The sequence below is a fragment of the Anomaloglossus baeobatrachus genome, chromosome 10 (assembly GCF_048569485.1).
Source record: "Anomaloglossus baeobatrachus isolate aAnoBae1 chromosome 10, aAnoBae1.hap1, whole genome shotgun sequence".
NCBI lineage: Eukaryota > Metazoa > Chordata > Amphibia > Anura > Aromobatidae > Anomaloglossus > Anomaloglossus baeobatrachus.
The window spans coordinates 187,728,154-187,746,724 of NC_134362.1; the positions used below are offsets into that span (position 1 = coordinate 187,728,154).

The following is an 18,571-nucleotide window of genomic DNA, read 5'->3' on the forward strand; positions in this document are numbered from 1 at the left end:
AAAATGTTGTCTTGCAGCCCGAGGACGTGCTGGTGATAACTAAGGGGGAATGTGGCGCCCCTGACCTGGTCAGGCACCACTGAGTACTGCACCCATGCTGGGGACAGTACAGTACAGGTAATCCAGAAGGCTGACAGGGGTGTGGAACACAGGCGCATAGTGATCAGGTCTCACACATGTACCCATGAGAGGACCCCTGGGGATCCCAGGAGGGGGCAAAGCCTATACCTCCACTGGAATAGTGGCAGGGGGTTAAAAAGCCTCCATCTCCTCTCAAGGGGTGTGGTGGAGAGTCTGGTTGCTAGGTGGCGTAGGCAAGAACAGGAGAGGAGGAGCAGTGAGTCAGTTAGAGCAGAGAACTCCAGAGGGCTCAGTGAGGAGCAGACCTGTGGGGCTGTTGCTGTCTAACAGCGCCCGCGCAGTGACTACAGACGGGGGAGAACGGTCAACTAGAAGTGCTGCCTGAAAGCCAGCTTCAGCTAGAGAGTGCACGGAGTGGGAAGTACGGAGACTTCTAGAGAGCACCAGGCCCAACCGGGCGGCAGATCCCGAAGCGAGGATAGATTCACCTTTCCCTGCTAAACCTGCCGGTGTGGGGCTCTTACAGCCCACACCACAACAACCAAAAGCCGCAGCCACGTAACCGCAAGTAGGGCCCATAGGTCACAGGAGGCAAGAGGCTGGAGTGGCCTGGCCCGGGGAACAAGCACACGGCAAAACAAGAAGGGGAGAGAGGCTTGGAGCATCTTCCCTGGGTGACCCCCATAGGGACTCAAAGTCGGGGTCACCCCAAACCACCAAGGGCTAAGGAAGGCGAGTTTGTAGTCACCCTCATACAGTCAGCCGGAAGGATACCTGATTCCCACCTGGTTCATCCCAGCTACGCCCGGGTTACTCACCCTGCCACCTGAAGTGAGTAAAAACCCTGAAAGACACTTTGCCTGTGTGTGGTCATTCTGCGACTTGTGGTACTACAAACCTACACAGGGCCCTGGGGCTTGCCTCACTCTCAGGAGGCTCTTACATCTAACTGCACACACCATCAGCCCCAGGCGACCCTCAACCTGCAGTGGCGGTCCCTACTGGCCGCAATACTGAGAGTGGCGTCACGACTACAAAGAAGATCTCCTACCTGTGACCAGATCCAGCTACGTGGAGTCCCTGAAGGTATGCACCGACACAACACCGGTGGGGCTTCACATCTGGCGTCACGAACAGGATAAGGACTAGACCTGTTCAGACAGGTGACCATGTGCCTGGGCGGTCCGCTTGGAAAATTGGAAGCGCCGCCATATTGCCACCATGAAAAGCGCGCTGAAAAACAACAGCAGCCCGCGCTGGAAGAAGTTACCGCCCACGAAGAGGTGTGGCTACCCAGAGATCCCCTGCAGAGTTCTGACCTTGCCAGCTATGAGAGTGGAAGCGTCGAGAGACGGCGGGAAGGAAAGAGAGCCACAAGCCTGCTGCTGGGAGCGGAGCTGCTGAAAGAGGCAGAGCAGAAACTGGACAGCTTGTTACAGGAGGCAGCGAAGAGTCCACTGCTGGGAGACCGTGCAGAAGACGGCGCAGAAGAAATGGCGTCTGACCGCAGGAACCCAGAACCAGGCTCCGCTGCCTGGTGGTACCGAGAGCTGGCCCAGTTTTGCAACCGGCTGGAGACCCGGGTCGTGGAGCAGATTCGGGAGGAACGGATGGAACTGCAGGAGCTGACCGCGGCGGTTCGGGCCTATGAAGGGAGAGCTGCATGCCGGGTGTCAGGCGGGACGGCGACGACGCAGACCCCAGTGCTACCAACAACGGGTGAGTCGAATGATGCCCCGGCCCGCGCAAGTGCCCCGACCCCTGCTGCCACGTCCGCGGTCCCTGAAGAGGCGTCCGGTGCGGCGACGCTGAAGCAGGCCGCAGCCACGCCAGGTGCGGCCCTCCAAGCCCCAGCGGCTGCAGCGATGCCCTGCTCGGCCCACCAAGACCCAGTCCCTGCAGCGATGCCCTGCTCGGCCCACCAAGACCCAGTCCCTGCAGCGATGCCCTGCCCGGCCCGCCAGGACCAGGCCGCCGCCATCTTGGGCGCGGCCCGCCAAGACCAGGCCGCCGCCATACAGGGCGCGGCCCGCCAAGCCCGGACTGCTGCAGCGACGTCCAGCCCGGCCTGCACAGAGCCCCCTGCAACAGCGACACTGATCCAGGCCGCCGCCATGCCAGGCGCGGCCCGCCAAGACCAGGCCGCCGCCATTCAGGGCGCGGCCCGCCAAGACCAGGCCGCCGCCATGCCAGGCGCGGCCCGCCAAGGAAAGACTACCTCAGCATTTACCCCGGCCTGTAAGGCCAGAGCAGACACCGCTCCCCGGTCCACAGAGGTCCCTGATAGGCAGCCCACGGTGGGTGAAGACCCTGCATATTGGCAGATGAAGGCTGACCTGGAGGCCAAATTTCCACAATGGCTGGTGAGCCAGTACATACCCCCTCCGCATACCCCAAAGAGTCTCCTGCTAACTCCTGCTGCAGCTACACCAAAGAGTCCCTCACCTGGGCCGGCTGAAGAGCAGCCATCCCCGGCACTGCCACAGCTGGAGTGCCAGGAAGAACTAAGGGGGAGAGGAGGCCAGGAAGCAGAAGGGTTGACTCCGACTCCAGTGCCACCAGTAGCAGTTGTGTATTCAGAGCCGGAAATGCTGCCATACTCCCGCTGGGACGAGGAGGACCTGACCCCCTCGGCAGAAGAAGAGCTGCCTAAGAGCTTCACCTGGGAGCCCACAGGCATGGATCCAGCCCGCAAGACACGGCGCAGAAGAACACAGTTTGCTCCAGCACCACAGTCTCCTGAACAGAGAGCAGTCACCGCCAGAGACCTAAAGGAGAAGCGTTTGTTGAGAGAGTCCAAAGCCCAGGCTAGAGGACCCCTGTGTTATGGCGTAGTGGAAGACTTTAATCTGAGAAGCGGCTATGGATTTATTGTAGCACCAGGAATAAAAGAAGGGATATTTGTAAACCGCAGAGATGTGAACGCTCATCTGCCAAGAGGACACCCTTGCAGAAATCTAAAGATGGGAGATTCCGTTCAGTTCACCCTGCATCAAGGCGAAAGAGGATTGTATGCTCTGGACGTAACGCTATGTCCCAACAAACCTTACAGCCATCCCCTGCAACAAGAAAGACAAGAAAGACAAGATAGAGATAAAGAACCAGATGTAGAAACAGATGAAGACCAAGAACGGAAAGATAAAGATCCTACAGATGAAGAAAGAGACAAAGAACAAGAAAGTCACAGGTGCCAGTGCCCAACGTGCCCTCGCCCTAGTGGAAAAGAGGAGTAAAGTAAAGTAAAGGAAAGTAAGAAGTTACTGTTTTGACCAGTTTTGACAAGTTTTGTTTGCAACGTTAAAGAAATGCGCCCACAAAAACTATTGTGAGAAACAAACTTAAGGCTATGAACTTGCTATAGCCACAAACTCTCGCAGTGTAAATAGTTACACCAGTGGCACCACCACCAGGGCCAGCCTGTTTAGGGGCTTGGCTCGTCTGCAACCAGGGGGGCCCGTCCGTAGAAAAGGGCCTTGGCTCACCTGCAACCAGAGAGCACGCCTGTTTATGGGGCCTTGGCTCACCACCACAAAGAGGGTACCTGGTCAGCACCAACTGTGGAGGCCGCCTCTGCATCCTGCCAGAAGAGGCTGACGGCGCGGATCCACCAGGCCAGGTATACCCTGAAACCACCAGCCCATGAAAGCCGCCTCTACATCCTGCCAGAAGTGGCTGAAGTCGCGGCCAACGGGAGAGGAAGATTGGAGGAAAGGTCTGGGGAAGTAGATGGCCCAGATCTGGTTACCAACAGGACCGGTGACCTGCCTCCTGAGAGGGTTTTGGGTGGGTTAACGGACTTGTGGGTGGAGGGTGGTGATGTCTGATACCTGGTGCTTTTAAATGTTTTACATGTTTTAATGTTTTATGCATTTTAAAATGTTGTCTTGCAGCCCGAGGACGTGCTGGTGATAACTAAGGGGGAATGTGGCGCCCCTGACCTGGTCAGGCACCACTGAGTACTGCACCCATGCTGGGGACAGTACAGTACAGGTAATCCAGAAGGCTGACAGGGGTGTGGAACACAGGCGCATAGTGATCAGGTCTCACACATGTACCCATGAGAGGACCCCTGGGGATCCCAGGAGGGGGCAAAGCCTATACCTCCACTGGAATAGTGGCAGGGGGTTAAAAAGCCTCCATCTCCTCTCAAGGGGTGTGGTGGAGAGTCTGGTTGCTAGGTGGCGTAGGCAAGAACAGGAGAGGAGGAGCAGTGAGTCAGTTAGAGCAGAGAACTCCAGAGGGCTCAGTGAGGAGCAGACCTGTGGGGCTGTTGCTGTCTAACAGCGCCCGCGCAGTGACTACAGACGGGGGAGAACGGTCAACTAGAAGTGCTGCCTGAAAGCCAGCTTCAGCTAGAGAGTGCACGGAGTGGGAAGTACGGAGACTTCTAGAGAGCACCAGGCCCAACCGGGCGGCAGATCCCGAAGCGAGGATAGATTCACCTTTCCCTGCTAAACCTGCCGGTGTGGGGCTCTTACAGCCCACACCACAACAACCAAAAGCCGCAGCCACGTAACCGCAAGTAGGGCCCATAGGTCACAGGAGGCAAGAGGCTGGAGTGGCCTGGCCCGGGGAACAAGCACACGGCAAAACAAGAAGGGGAGAGAGGCTTGGAGCATCTTCCCTGGGTGACCCCCATAGGGACTCAAAGTCGGGGTCACCCCAAACCACCAAGGGCTAAGGAAGGCGAGTTTGTAGTCACCCTCATACAGTCAGCCGGAAGGATACCTGATTCCCACCTGGTTCATCCCAGCTACGCCCGGGTTACTCACCCTGCCACCTGAAGTGAGTAAAAACCCTGAAAGACACTTTGCCTGTGTGTGGTCATTCTGCGACTTGTGGTACTACAAACCTACACAGGGCCCTGGGGCTTGCCTCACTCTCAGGAGGCTCTTACATCTAACTGCACACACCATCAGCCCCAGGCGACCCTCAACCTGCAGTGGCGGTCCCTACTGGCCGCAATACTGAGAGTGGCGTCACGACTACAAAGAAGATCTCCTACCTGTGACCAGATCCAGCTACGTGGAGTCCCTGAAGGTATGCACCGACACAACACCGGTGGGGCTTCACACAGGAACCGGCTCAGTGGGTAAGGAGGGCTGCTGGGACACCGGGAGCGTGACACACTGTAAGATGGTGACCCAAAACTATGAGGGATTTGAATACTGCACTAAAGAGAAGGAGCGTGCAGTACCCTGTGATGACCTGATAGTCCAGGGGCGTCACATGTCCCCTGCTCTTAAAGGGATGGCGCGCCATTTCCTGGAAGTGCCTTCCTTAGAGGCACTGGGTACCTAATGTACTCTCCCACTACAGGAGGTGCCTGTGCCATAAGGTCAGTAAGGTTGTGTCCTGCTAGCAAGCTAGTTGCCAGATCCTGTAGTCCACTGTCCACTACCTACGCCAGTGTTGATCTTTTCATACTTGTCACCCTGTCCGGACCATGTCGTCGGTACCCGCCAGTTCCTGCTGCCCTACCTGCCTCAGCCTTCCCGTCTGCACCGGTCAGCCCTTGAGACTCTGCCTGCCTGTCCTGGTTCTAGTCAGCCGGAGAGACTCTGCTTGTCTGCCCCTGAGCCTGTCCATACCAGTGTCCCTCCTTGCCCTGGAGGTCAGCTGCCACAGTGACGGATACTGCCCTGGGGGTGGCACCTGGCGTCTGCTTCGGCAGACACTTAGTCAAGCCCCTCTCAGTAAAGGGTAAGTCCGGGTCCCCCCAGTGGTCCAGTGGGTCCACTCCTTTGCAGCATTTTTTCCGCACTTTCCTAAAACGTCTGCACAATCCCACATATCTCAAGAACGGCTGAACATTTTAATAAATAGTAATTTGCAAAAGTCTATCCAACAACCCCATCTACAAACATGGAAATAACCCTTTACAAAAAGTAGCTTTTCATAGTGTCTTTACCGGGTAGCGCGTCCTCCTTCACGCTGCTATCATAATACTCCTGTGTGAACACCGGCCAGTTGTCATTCTGGTCTGTGACCTTAATGACGATTTCCATTGGACCTTCCAACGTTTGTCCCGACTCCGATATAGCAAATAAATTCACCTGAAATCAGCAATTTCTGTCCATATTAATCTTGTGTCGCCATTTAACATAACAATAAAATTCTTTGCATTCAAACCGGTATATAGGCAAAGTGGAGGCGTGGCCTACAGCAACCAATCAGGTTGAAGATCTCATTTACCAAAGTTTTGTAGAAAGGGAAACCGGTAATGTAATTGGTTGATATGTGCAACTCCACCCACTTTTTTGGAAAGACTGACACATGGCACTATGTGGAGAGGAGCTGTCTTGTGCTCGGTGCCAAAAAAACAAACTGCTTCGTCCTGTGGCTAATTTTCATTTTTAAGTTTATTTTCGCTCCTTCTTCCACGAATTATAATTTTTTTTATTATTTGGACAACGTCTTTTTTTTGTCGAATGAGTTATAGTTTTCAATTGCACTACTTAGTTCATGGTACAATGTACTGACAAAACGAGGGAAAGATTGCAGATGGGGGAAATGGTATATTATTATTATTATTATCATTATTATTATTATTATTTAAGAGTCAAATAAAAAATTCATACATTTGTAAAAAAAAAAATGTAAAAAAATATATAGATGGATAGGTTATTATCTGTATATTTATTTTTCTTTTACAAATATCTGACTTTCTATATTCCACTCCTAAATAATAATAAAATTAATAACAAAAATATTACTTCTTATTAATACTTGTAGTGTTGTTATTATTATTATTGTTATTATTATCATTATTTATGTGTCAAATAAAGAACTTTAGAAAGGTAAAAAAAATAAAAAAAGTATATATATATGTGTATATATATATATATATATATATATATATATATATATATATATATATATATACACACACATACATAGATTGGTAGATTATATTAAATATTTATTTATCTATCTATCTGTTTAGAAATTTCAGAATTTCTTTATTTCCCTCCTAAATAATACACTTAATAATAAAAATATTATTTTTTTATTCATATTTGTATTATTTTTATTACTACTATAGTACTACTATTATTATTATTTAAGAGTCAAATAAAAAAATTCAGACATTTCTAAAAAAAAGTAAACAAATATATAGATGGATACATTATTGAATTTCTTTATTATTACTCTATTTTATGTCTGAGTCAAAGAAATACTGCATGGAAAATAATTCTATAATACAATTAATAATAATAAATATATATATATATATATATATATATGTGCATATATACTGTATGTATGTAAAGCGCTGTGGAATTAATTATTAATTATTTTTCTATTTTTTTTTTACAAATGTCTGAGTTTCTATATTCCACTCCTAAATAATAATAAAATCAATAACAAAAATATTACTTTTTATCAATACTTGTAGTGTTGTTATTATTATTATTAGTACTATTATTATTATTTATGAGTCAAATAAAGAACTGTAGAAAGGTTAGAAAAAAAATGTGTGTATATATATATATATATTTATATATATATATATATATATATATATATATATATATATATACATACACACATAGATTGGTAGATTATATTATATATTTATTTATTTATCTATTTGTTTAGAAATTTCAGAATTTCTTTATTTCACTCCAAAATAATAATAAAATGAATCATAAAAATATTAATTTTTTTATTCATATTTGTATTATTTTTATTACTACTATAGTACTACTATTATTATTTAAGGGTCAAATAAAAAAATTCAGAAGTTTCTAAAAAAAAAATGTAAACAAATATATAGATGGATATATTATTCTATATATTGATATACCTATTTTTTTTTTTTTTTTTTTAAATATCTGAATTTCTTTATTATTATTCTATTTTATTTACGACTCAAAGAAATACTGCATAGAAAATAATTATATATTACAATTAATAATAATTATATATATATATATATATATTATATATATACTGTATGTATGTAAAGCGCTGTGGAATTGATGGCGCTACGTAAGTGAATAAAAATTATTATTATATACCTATATATAATTATTATTATTATTTAAAAGTCAAATAAAGACATAAGTAAAGTGGTGTGGAATTAATGGCGCTATGTAGGTGAATAAATATTATATACATATAGATATATATATATTATATATATATATATATACAGTATATGTATATAACAATAATATTTATGCACTTATACAGCGCCATTAATTCCAAGGTGCTTTACATACACATATAGAATATATATACATATATATATCTATATATATATATATATATATTTATGATTAGTATTATTATTATGTTTATTATTATCATTTATTTATTTTATTTTTTTAAAGAAATTTCTATATTTCTTCAACTCTTATTGATTATTCTATATTATTATATAGAATAATCAAGAAATTCTGAAATTTCTAAAAAAATTATATATCTATATTTGTTTTTGTTTCTAGAAATTCCTGAATTTCTTTATTTGACTCCTAAATAATAATAAATATAAAAATAATATATACACACATTATTATATTTTTCCATTGATGGAGTGGTATGAGGGCTTTTTTTATTTATCTATTTTTTTTATTTATATTTGCATTGTAAGCTGTTGTTTCTAGTGACACTATGTTCGGATACATACAACATTTTGATCACTTTTTGTTGCAGCAGCCATAGTGCCTCCATGAATACCATAATAGTTAATAGAATCTTCCCACCCCCACTCAAAGTGTCAACTAAGAGCTCCTCGTGGGCACAGCTATAGGGGGGCAGAGGTAGCAGTCGCATCTGGGACCTGGTGGCAGCAGAATTAGAAATGGCGTTACAGATTTTGCCTTGAAGCCTGGGATCTGGAGGGTACACCTCTGGTGCCCCCTGATAATGGTGCCGGCAGGGACCACAGAAAGGCCGGGTACTTACTTTGTACTCAGCGATGTTTTCCCGGTCCAGGGTTCGGGTCACCATGATCCAACCACTTGTTCTTTCCATAGTAAATACCCCAATAGGCTCTGAATCAGCTCCAGGGCCGGATATACCATAAAACACAGTAGAGTCCGTAGAGAACCTAACCTGTGGAGATGACAAAATGAATATACTAAAAAAACCAAAGTGGTTATAGGAGGTAGATGTTGTATTTGACTCTGTCTAATCATAATCGGTCACTTCCCCCATTGTAAATTAGGGCCGGCTCCAGGTTTCTCTTGTTGTAGTCTCCATACCTGGACAATTCGTTTTGGAAATGGACCGCGTTCATTCTCAGAGAGGTGGATTGGGGGTATTATCCAAGCTCTTTTCTTTCTTCTCAGGAGAACACTGGTTTCTTTCTTCTCAGGAGAGGACATTTGGGCCTGTGAACCACAAATCCAGTTGATAAAGTCAAATGATTCCTACAACGCTTTCTGATACATACATTCACATGAAGGGAAGGAGCATCTTTTCCGAGACATAACTAAGTTTCCATATGGAGGCACCACTGTATAGACTGGGTGCCGTCAAGTGACCCCCAAACTTGTTTAGGTCTTCGTCAGATTGTGAGGACATTCTCAGATGATAGAGGATCTCCCCTTTCCTATGTGAAGTCTTGTATATTAGGATCTGTCACATTCATCCCCAAGAAGATTCCGTCACAGAATCATTTTTCCTGGTGCCGCTAATGGCATTTACTCCTGTTTTGGACAAAAAATATACAGACCAGAACGAGCAATGAAACCAACCATCTCACAACCAAGTATGGTGGGCCAGGTAAAGGGGTGGTTGTTTCTCTTTGCTAGGTCCAAGCTGAAACTATAATGGGCCAAGAGGTCAACACCAGGGGTGGACATATCATTGGTGCCACCTGGGCCCAAGAGGTAAGGTTTCCACCCCCGAAAGCTGAGCTATTAGACTGCAAAGGACCCATATATTGTTCTCGTACAGAGTCCCCCTGTGTCGCCCAGAGCTATGGGGTACTCTGTCCCGGGCCTTACATACACGGGGACGCGGTGTCACGGTTGTGGACTGGCCGTTGCCCGGTTCCATGACCCTGGGGACGCTTTTTAATGGGATGTATGTACAAGGGAGATAAGAGTTTATAATGTGACGCCACTTGTGGGTTGCGGTTATAGTGGTGAAACCGCCGCTGCTTGGGTGGTACCCCGTGGGGCTGATGGTGGTGGCAACTTGGATGGTAGGCCCTCCACAGGTAGGACCATGCCCCGGGGTATGTAGAATAACGTCTATGGTAGAAGAAGGGAGACCACGCGGAGGGGTGTAATTCAATTTCTTTGTACTCACAGTAGGATGGAACTGTGAGCCAAGGACGGTTGGTTCAGACCCCTGGTCCCTTTCTTCCCAGTGCCGGTGTGGTGATCTCATTGCTCTCTCCCCAGCACCTCTCTCTCTGTTTGGTGGGACCCCGTAGCCTGGAGTTTTTCTGGGTACCCTACTGTCTGTCGGCAGTTTCTTGTCCGTACGGCAGGCAGTGTGAACGCTGTAGGGTTGGTGTTTAGTTCCGATCCCTGGTTCGCTTGGTACTGCTGATTCCCCCTGATTCTTTGGGTCAGTGAGGTCTGTGAAGGTCCCCTCACTGCGCAGGTATTTGCCAGGCCGCGTGAAGCTGATACTTGACCTAGGACCCTGTGCCCCATCGGTGCTCTGGTTCCAGAGGTACCTTGGTGTATCTTCCCTGGCAACCACTCTACTCACCGAGGTCACCGTTGCACAACCCCGTTACGTGACACGTCCGTCCTTGTCAACTGTCTCTGAAGTTCTCCTCTGGTCCCTTCCCACCAGGCTGTCTAGTGGACTGGACAGGCTCCACCCTCTGGGTTGCCATCCATTGGGTCACTAACTAGTCAGTCAACCCTAGTGAAGAGTGGGAAACTGGGGATTTTATGTGTGTAAGTGGTACCGGCACTGGTATTCCAGGTCCCTGGGGGTAGGCCCTGCATCATTGTCAGGATGCAGTACCTTGTAGTGCCCTGCGTAGTTCGGGCGCTATACCTCTTCTGTCTGTGTCTGCCAGTGGGCAACACAGTTACTCTATAAAGAAGCGTTTGTTTGGTGTTGTGTATTGGAAAAACCCCTCCATAAAATGAGCTGTCAGATCTACAATAGGATGAAGTGGTCCTTGATGGTAGAGTGGTCCTCGACCACTCAAAGATACCACGTCCCTTTTCGTCACACACTGGAAGCAGGATCCTAGCCAACTCTGGCATGACATTCATACTCAGGTACCAGCCTAGGGGAGAATCCCGCGTGAGCCAAAACACACTACGACAAGGGTAACACCACAACAAACAAGGGAAACACTAGGGACACTTTAACAACGGAGGGCTTTAGGACTAGTGAGAGGGAGATGGACACCTCCTCCACTTACCTGCTGCTGCACCCTGCACTCTTACCAGTCCCTATACAGGTTTCTTACCTGACGTCGAGTAGGAACCTGAAGCCCTGAGAGATCCTACAATATTTCCTAGCTAGGGAGTGGGCAGGTAAAGGACGCTAGCCCCCACAGCTGCATTAAAAAAGCACACCAGGAAAGGAAGACAGACAGGGGGAAAACGCTACAACAGACAGCAGCCACCACAGCAACTTCAACAGAGGGTGTCAGCAGCTACTTCCACCTCCAGGCCTCGCATCCCAATGGCAAAGAAAGTAGCCGGCACCCCCTGCTGTTAGCAGAGGGTATATAAAGGTACTAGGAGTGGTTGTGGAGCCCCACAGGTGCGGTGTAGCGGTGCATTACCTTCAGGGACTCCACGTGGAGGGAACAGTCTGGTCACAGGTAGGGAATCTTCTCTTTAGGATTTTCGTGACGCCACTCTCGGTATTGCGGTCAGGGTGACCGCCACTGCAGATTAGGGGTGCCTGGGACTGATGGCAGGTGCAGTTATTCGTAGTGGCCTGCCGAGAGTGAGGCAAGCCCCAGGGCCCTGTGTAGCTGTGTGGAACCACAAGTCGCAGAATGACTCAAACACAAGCAGAATGTCTTTCAGGAATTTTACTCACATTAGGTGGCAGGGTGAGTAACCCGGGCGTAGCTGGGATGAACCAGGCTGGAACCAGGCGTCCTTCAGGCTGACTTGTGAGGGTGGCTACTGACTCACCATCTCTAGGTTTCTGTTGTTTGTGATGACCCCGACTTGCAGTCCCTACGGGGGTCAGCCAGGGAAGTTGCTGCTCCCCTCGTTTCGGCCCGTTTGCTTGTAGCCTGGACCAGGTCACTCCGGCTGCTTGTCTCCTGTGAACTATGGGCCCTCTCTTTGCTACGTGGCTGCGGACTCTGTGGTGGTATGGTGTGGGCTTTAAGGGCCCCACACCGGCAGGTTTGGCAGAAGAAAGCTGGATCTATCTCTGCACTGGGACCTGTTACCCTTGCAGGCCTGGTACCTCCCTGGCAGTCCCCTTACTCTGCCACCCCTTTGCTCTCTCTAGCCTTGGGTGGATTTCGGGCGGCACTACCAGGTGACCAATCTCCCCCGTCAGTAGTCACTGCGCGTACGCTGTCAGCTTGTGTCAGACTCCAGGGTCTGCTGCATGCGTCTACTCTCCCTGAGCTGCACTCACTAACTGGCTCACTCGTGGGTTGTGCATGTCCGCTCTGTCTGAGCTCCACTCCCAGACTCCTCACTCCTCAACTCTCTTCTCCAGACTGCTTGTTCCTCCTTCTTTCTCTTTCCCCACTGTGCCTGCCTACGCCACCTAGCAACCAGGCTCTCCATCACACCCCTTGAGTGGACATGGAGACCACGCCCTCTCCTGGAAGCTCTTAGGAGTCCTCTCAAAGGTCGATGTGTGAGACCTGATTACTATGCGCCTGTGTAGTCATACCTCGGTCAGCCTTCTGGATTACCTGTATTGCACTGCCCCCAGCATGGCTGCAGTACTCAGTGGTGCCTGACCAGGTCAGGGGCGCCACATGGTCCCAAACCAAAAAACACCTGAGATGGTAATGAGACTGCTTGCTGGGAAGGAATACAGATATTAACCCCTTAACGACCGCGGGCAGTAAAATTACGTCATAGCAGTCATAACGTTACTGCCCGCGGTCTGCCGGCAGCAGCATGCCGCGATCGGCGCACATCTCAGCTGATTTTCACAGCTGAGATGTGTGCCTGCTAGGCACGAGCAGAATCGTTATCTGCTCGTGCCGTTTAACCCCTGTAATGGCGCTGTCAATATGTGACAGCCCCATTATAAACGCGATCGCGGTAAAGTTTACTTACCGCCCGATACAGGAAGTCACGTGACATGATCACGTGACTTCCGGTGGTTGTCATTGTAGCACAAGGTCATGTGATGACTCCTGTGCTAGACATAAACCACTGTCACTTTCGCTTTGTACGGAGGCCAGGGAAGCAGGAAGTGCACGTATCTGCTGTTTACAGCTCTGTAGCTGTGATCTGCAGATAGGGCAGAGCGATCGGCTTGCTGATCGCTATAGCCCCCTAGGGGGACTAGTAAAATAAAAAAAAAAAGAAGTAAAGAAAAAAGTTTTAAAAAATTAAAAAAAACAAAAAAACCTAAAAGTTCAAATCACCCCATTGAAAATTAAAGGGTTAAAAAAATTAAAAATATACACCCATTTGGTATCGCCACGTTCAGAAACGCCCGATCTATCAAAATATAAAATCAATTAATCTGATCAGTAAACGGCGTAGCGGCAAAAAAGTTACAAACGCCAAAATGACCTTTTTTGTCGCCACAACTTTTGCGCCAAATGCAATAACAGGCGATCAAAACGTAGCATCTGCGCAAAAATGGTACAGTTAAAAACGTCAGCTCGAGTCGAAAAAATAAGCCATCACTGAGCCATAGCTCCCGAAAAATGAGAACGCTACGGGTCAGGGAATATGGCGTAAAACGTGTGCCACTTTTTTCAGACAAACGTCCGAATTTTTTTTAACCCCTTATATAAAAGTAAATGTGGCGCCCTGGACAAGCCAGGGGCCACAGGTAACAACACACACACACCCCCACCCCCAGCAGTTCACAGCAGTCATCCTCAGTGAGACCTGATTTCTTCCCTCGGGTTCAGACAGACACACCAGGTGGGCGGAGTCAAGCAGATAAGCACGCCCACCGAGGAGTCTAGCTGGCCTGAGGCAAAAACCAGCTCAGACAAGTCCAGGCAGAGGAAGAGAGAGGAGGTCTGCAGAGAGGCAGACGCAGACTGGGGCCTAGGTTGGAGCCTAGGTCCCTCGTGTAGCCAGTGAGGCAGACGGTAGTGGCCGTCTGCAGGAGTCGGGAAGACAGTCTTGGTGGAACCGTAGGTAGCCGGGACAGGGTAGTGGCCCGTCCGGTACCGAACCGGGGAGCCAACTGGAAACCGGAGTGCAGGAGGAGCGTACACGAAGGGGAAGGAAAGGACTTACACTACCAACCTGGGGTCAGGGGAAAAACACCGCAGCCGTCTGTGGGACCCGTCCATCCAGCAGTTTGTTTTACCGGAGACTTTGCATTCATCATTGGCTGAGTGAGTACCACCGTGCCGTGCGGCACAGCGCTGCCCCCGCGACCCTGCACCTCACCAGGCCCGTAACCCGCCTGCCATCCATCCCTACCCCTCACCGGGGCCCTGGGAACCCAACCCCCCTACCCACGGAGGGGAGAACCAACATCCAAGCTGCTCCCTGTCATCGCTCCCGGGATCCCCGTCCAGAGCAGCGGTGGTGTCAAAACCTCACCACAACCGTGGGTGGCGTCACGGACAATATCCCTAAACCAAACCACCCCCTTTCACTCACGGGCGAGAAATGCTGCTCGAGTCCCCGGGATCCGGCCCATCGCTCGAGCCACCTAGCAGCAGCAGCCGGACCCGAGCAGTGGGTGAGCGCAGCGTCCCCTCCTCCGCCTGCGACATAAACCTATACATGTTTGGTGTCTACGAACTCGCACTGACCTGAGGCATCACACCCACACATCAGTTTTAGCATACTGTGAACACAGTGAATAAAATATCTCAAAAACAATAGTGCTATCGCACTTTTTTTGCAATTTTTCTGCATTTGGAATTTTTTTGCCGTTTTCCAGTACACTATATGGTAAAACCTATGGTTTAATTTAAAAAGTACAGCTCGTTCTGCAAAAAATGAGCCCTTACATGACCATATTGACTGAAAACTAAAAAAGTTATGTCTCTCAGAAAAAGAATGGCGAAAAAAAAAAACGGAAAGCGAAAAATCGGCCGGTCGTTAAGTGGTTAAGCCTACGACTTCCAAAGGAAAGGAAACACATTAAATATTGAGACTCAAGTCCTGAATCTGTCACTAGGCTCATAATGGAGAGACACAGCCATGACACCTCCTCTAGTGTGGCCAACCCATGCCCCTTGCAAGCGCTCTTTCCCCTCTGCTGCAGTCATCCTCCATCAACTAATGATGGTTCTCTTGTTTAGGAGGGCTGGAAAAAGACTTCAGGCACAACGGCTCAGACCGAAGCGCTTTCTTGCCCCTGTGCAGTAATATTAACCCTATATTATTATGGGCAGTAAAAAAACTGTTTTGTTTACTGCTCACTATAAATAATGTGTTTACTTGACTACATGATTGAAGCCCGGTATGACTGACAGGTCTCTTTTTAGAAATATACACAGGGAGGGAACTGTCAGTCAGCTGGAGAGGGGCAAGGAGAAATTGGCCGTCAATTCAAAGTATGGAGACTATGAAACGCAGCAGTGTTTCAGAGTAAATTATCTGTATAGTCCCGGTTTACGCGTTTCGAGGTTATGACTAAGAGGCAGGTAGCCTCGAAACGCGTAAACCAGGACTATGGTGGATTTTATATGTCCATTTTTGTAATTTTTTTTAATAAGAATTGACAATACCTGTTGTTCTCTTTCATTCCACAAGAACATAGGCACGGAGTGGCGCTTTCCGTCGACATCCCATGCATTCAGCACAAAACTGACAGATCCGTCGTGGAGGGTGATCGACCTCTTCACCGTCACTTTACCGTCGGGGAACACCCTGAAGCGGGTGTCCTCGGGCGAGTACAGCGCCCGGTTATTAACGGAGCAGGATGTAAAGGTCACTAAAAACAATAAAAACATTTTTATTAATATCTTGTCATGATAATGACGCCCTCTTTGCACCTCTAATATGTTTCTGCTTCCATGGTTCTTTTACGGCAAATAATAAAAAAATGCAACCTCGCTTAACCGGCCAGCGAGTCTCAGCATTAACTGAAGTGTATTATATCCCGATCTGGAGAACTCTGGAATTTGAGTGATTTCCTTCTGAGGTTTCTGTGGAATTTATTAGTGAGATGGACAGATGTATATCCCTGCAAGATAGTGATGGTATATTGCACAGATGAGCCAAAAGGGCTGCCAAAATTAGTGTATGGTCAGCTGCAAGTGGGTGTGAGTGTGATCGTGCGGGGAACATGGGAAGGGGGCACAATGCTGCATTTTCATGCTCAGGATTGGTGTGGGGAGATCCCAGAGGTTGGACCCCCACAATAATAAATTGATGGTTTAGAAAATGGAACACCCCTTTAAGGGGGGGTGGGGCACTAAAACTGCTAATAGTCATATATATGTATATGATCCTGGAGGACCCCAGCACTAAAGCTATTCGATCATGGACAGCATGAGTTTTCCAGACTTTCCGTGACTCATCCCATTGGGTTACATTATAATGGCTGATAACAGAGTACAACAGACTGAATTTAAAGCATTTTCTGGGATTTTAATAAAAGGGCCAACTCCTAGGACCTCCACAGCCCTCACTTCATACACGTAGCTCTGTACATATGGTTGTAGATGTGCAACGGCACCAATTTAAAGGAGCACCCTGAGCAAAATGGGTACACGCTCATGCCGAGAGCAGTGGCGGAGGGGGGCATTCTTTATACTGCCCCCCAGGTTAGGCACTAAGCAGATGACATCAGCTGATCATAGGAGGAAAGATCCCATTGATGGGTGCGGACATGGTTACCGGCAGTGTGACAAAGAGACCCCCAATTTGTGCCACCCCTTTAAATGTCGGCTGACATAGCAGAATCTATGACAAAATACAGGATCATTGTGGTATACTCCGCACTGCTATACAAAGATACACTCCAAATAATAAAAGCAATGTGGATGGTTTATTCTACGCGTTTCGAAGAGATATCCCCTCTTCTTCTCAGGAAAATCCACCGATAAAAACAAGTTTTTATCCACATCCACATTGCATCTATTATTTGGAGTGTTTATTTGGACAGCAGCGCGGAGTATACCACGATTATCTTGCGTCTGCCCTTAGCGCGTGGGATCGGCTGCAGCTGTTGTATGTCTCTATACTGATTGTGAGTCTCACAACCATTCCAGGTGAGCGGTTTTCTTATTAAAAAGTCACCATCTGTTACTCTAGATGCTATTGCACTCCTTATATCCACAGCTTGTTACCTGTATAGTAGAATCCAGGACGCATTTGCAGAACTTTTACCTTTTCCGACGGCTCGTCCTCTCTCCAGGATCCTACGGGGCACGGTAAAAGCGTAGCGCTCCTCGCTGAATCCGGGCACGCATTGTTCCAGGTCCCCCGAGACCACCAGGGACACCTACAAAATGAAGACCAACTGTAACTTTGGTAATTGCACTGGATTTGCAAGCATGCTGGAACTTGCAGTCCCACCCCAAAAGGCGATATGGTTAGTGAGCGCCCAATAGACCCCTCTTCTTCTACCCACATAAGGTCTTTTACCTTCCCAAGGAGGATCAGAAACGCCAGGTGACTCAATCTCATTGTTCCCGAGTTTTCAGACTTCTTGTCTGCTGCAGCTTTTGGGTAAAAAATAGAAGTGTCCAGTCAAACCCTCCTCTTTCTCCCCCTCATCATCACGCAGGGAGTGGTCACCATTGCCTCCAGTGGATGAAGAATTTCCAGATGTCCCGAAAAGCTGAGCCAAAAGCTTAGATACGCATGTAGATCCTGAAAGTCAAGGACGTCCTAACAACTACTGCAGGAGGAAAAGTTTTACAACTTTATAATAAACGTTATCAGTGACGGGCCGAACTTCTAAAATGTGGTATCACTCGAATTTGGCCAAGAAATGGTGGGAAAAAAAAAATTATACTTGCCGGTTCTTCACTGGTCAACCCCATACAGCCAGAATCGGATAAGGTCTCCTTTCAGGACAGTCACAGATGTGGTCTTCACTGGGGAGGTCCTTGGTGTGTGACATTTTTTTCGGCATTCCTGCGCTGATTTGGTGATGACATCATGGCGTGAATTGTGATGTCATAGCTTAGAAAGTACAAAAGGAGCCAGACCACACTGAAGGTGACCAGACCAAAGGAATCGGCCAGACCGGAGTGGAGTTGTGCGGCACCACAAAAGATTAACGTTTTTTGCAACCCCCTTTGGACCTTTAGCAGCTTGTACAAGAACAATCTATAGCCCTTTGGTGCGCAAGAGCTCATAAAAATGCATAATTCCACCTGCTTTGGAGGTAGACATGGGCCCCCTTTCCTCTTGGGGTCCTAGGTTGTGTAAGAGGGTGTCCAGTGCCCTATCATCCCTGAAGAATG

The 18,571-nt window shown here is 47.8% G+C and overlaps 1 protein-coding gene across 1 annotated transcript in view; it reads right to left on the reverse strand.

The window, feature by feature from the left end:
* Positions 1 to 17,844, reverse strand: part of LOC142254738 (cadherin-1-like) — a 61,321-nt gene extending 43,477 nt beyond the window's left edge. Inside the window, exons 1-6 of the mRNA XM_075325994.1 lie at positions 17,745 to 17,844; positions 17,487 to 17,601; positions 15,881 to 16,086; positions 9,294 to 9,422; positions 8,995 to 9,144; positions 5,993 to 6,137 (exon numbers count right to left, since the gene is read on the reverse strand). Of these exons, the coding sequence (XP_075182109.1) occupies positions 5,993 to 6,137; positions 8,995 to 9,144; positions 9,294 to 9,422; positions 15,881 to 16,086; positions 17,487 to 17,601; positions 17,745 to 17,786 (787 nt within the window). The 5' untranslated portion in view covers positions 17,787 to 17,844. The remainder of the gene's footprint in view (positions 1 to 5,992; positions 6,138 to 8,994; positions 9,145 to 9,293; positions 9,423 to 15,880; positions 16,087 to 17,486; positions 17,602 to 17,744) is intronic.
* Positions 17,845 to 18,571: the final 727 nt, after the last annotated feature.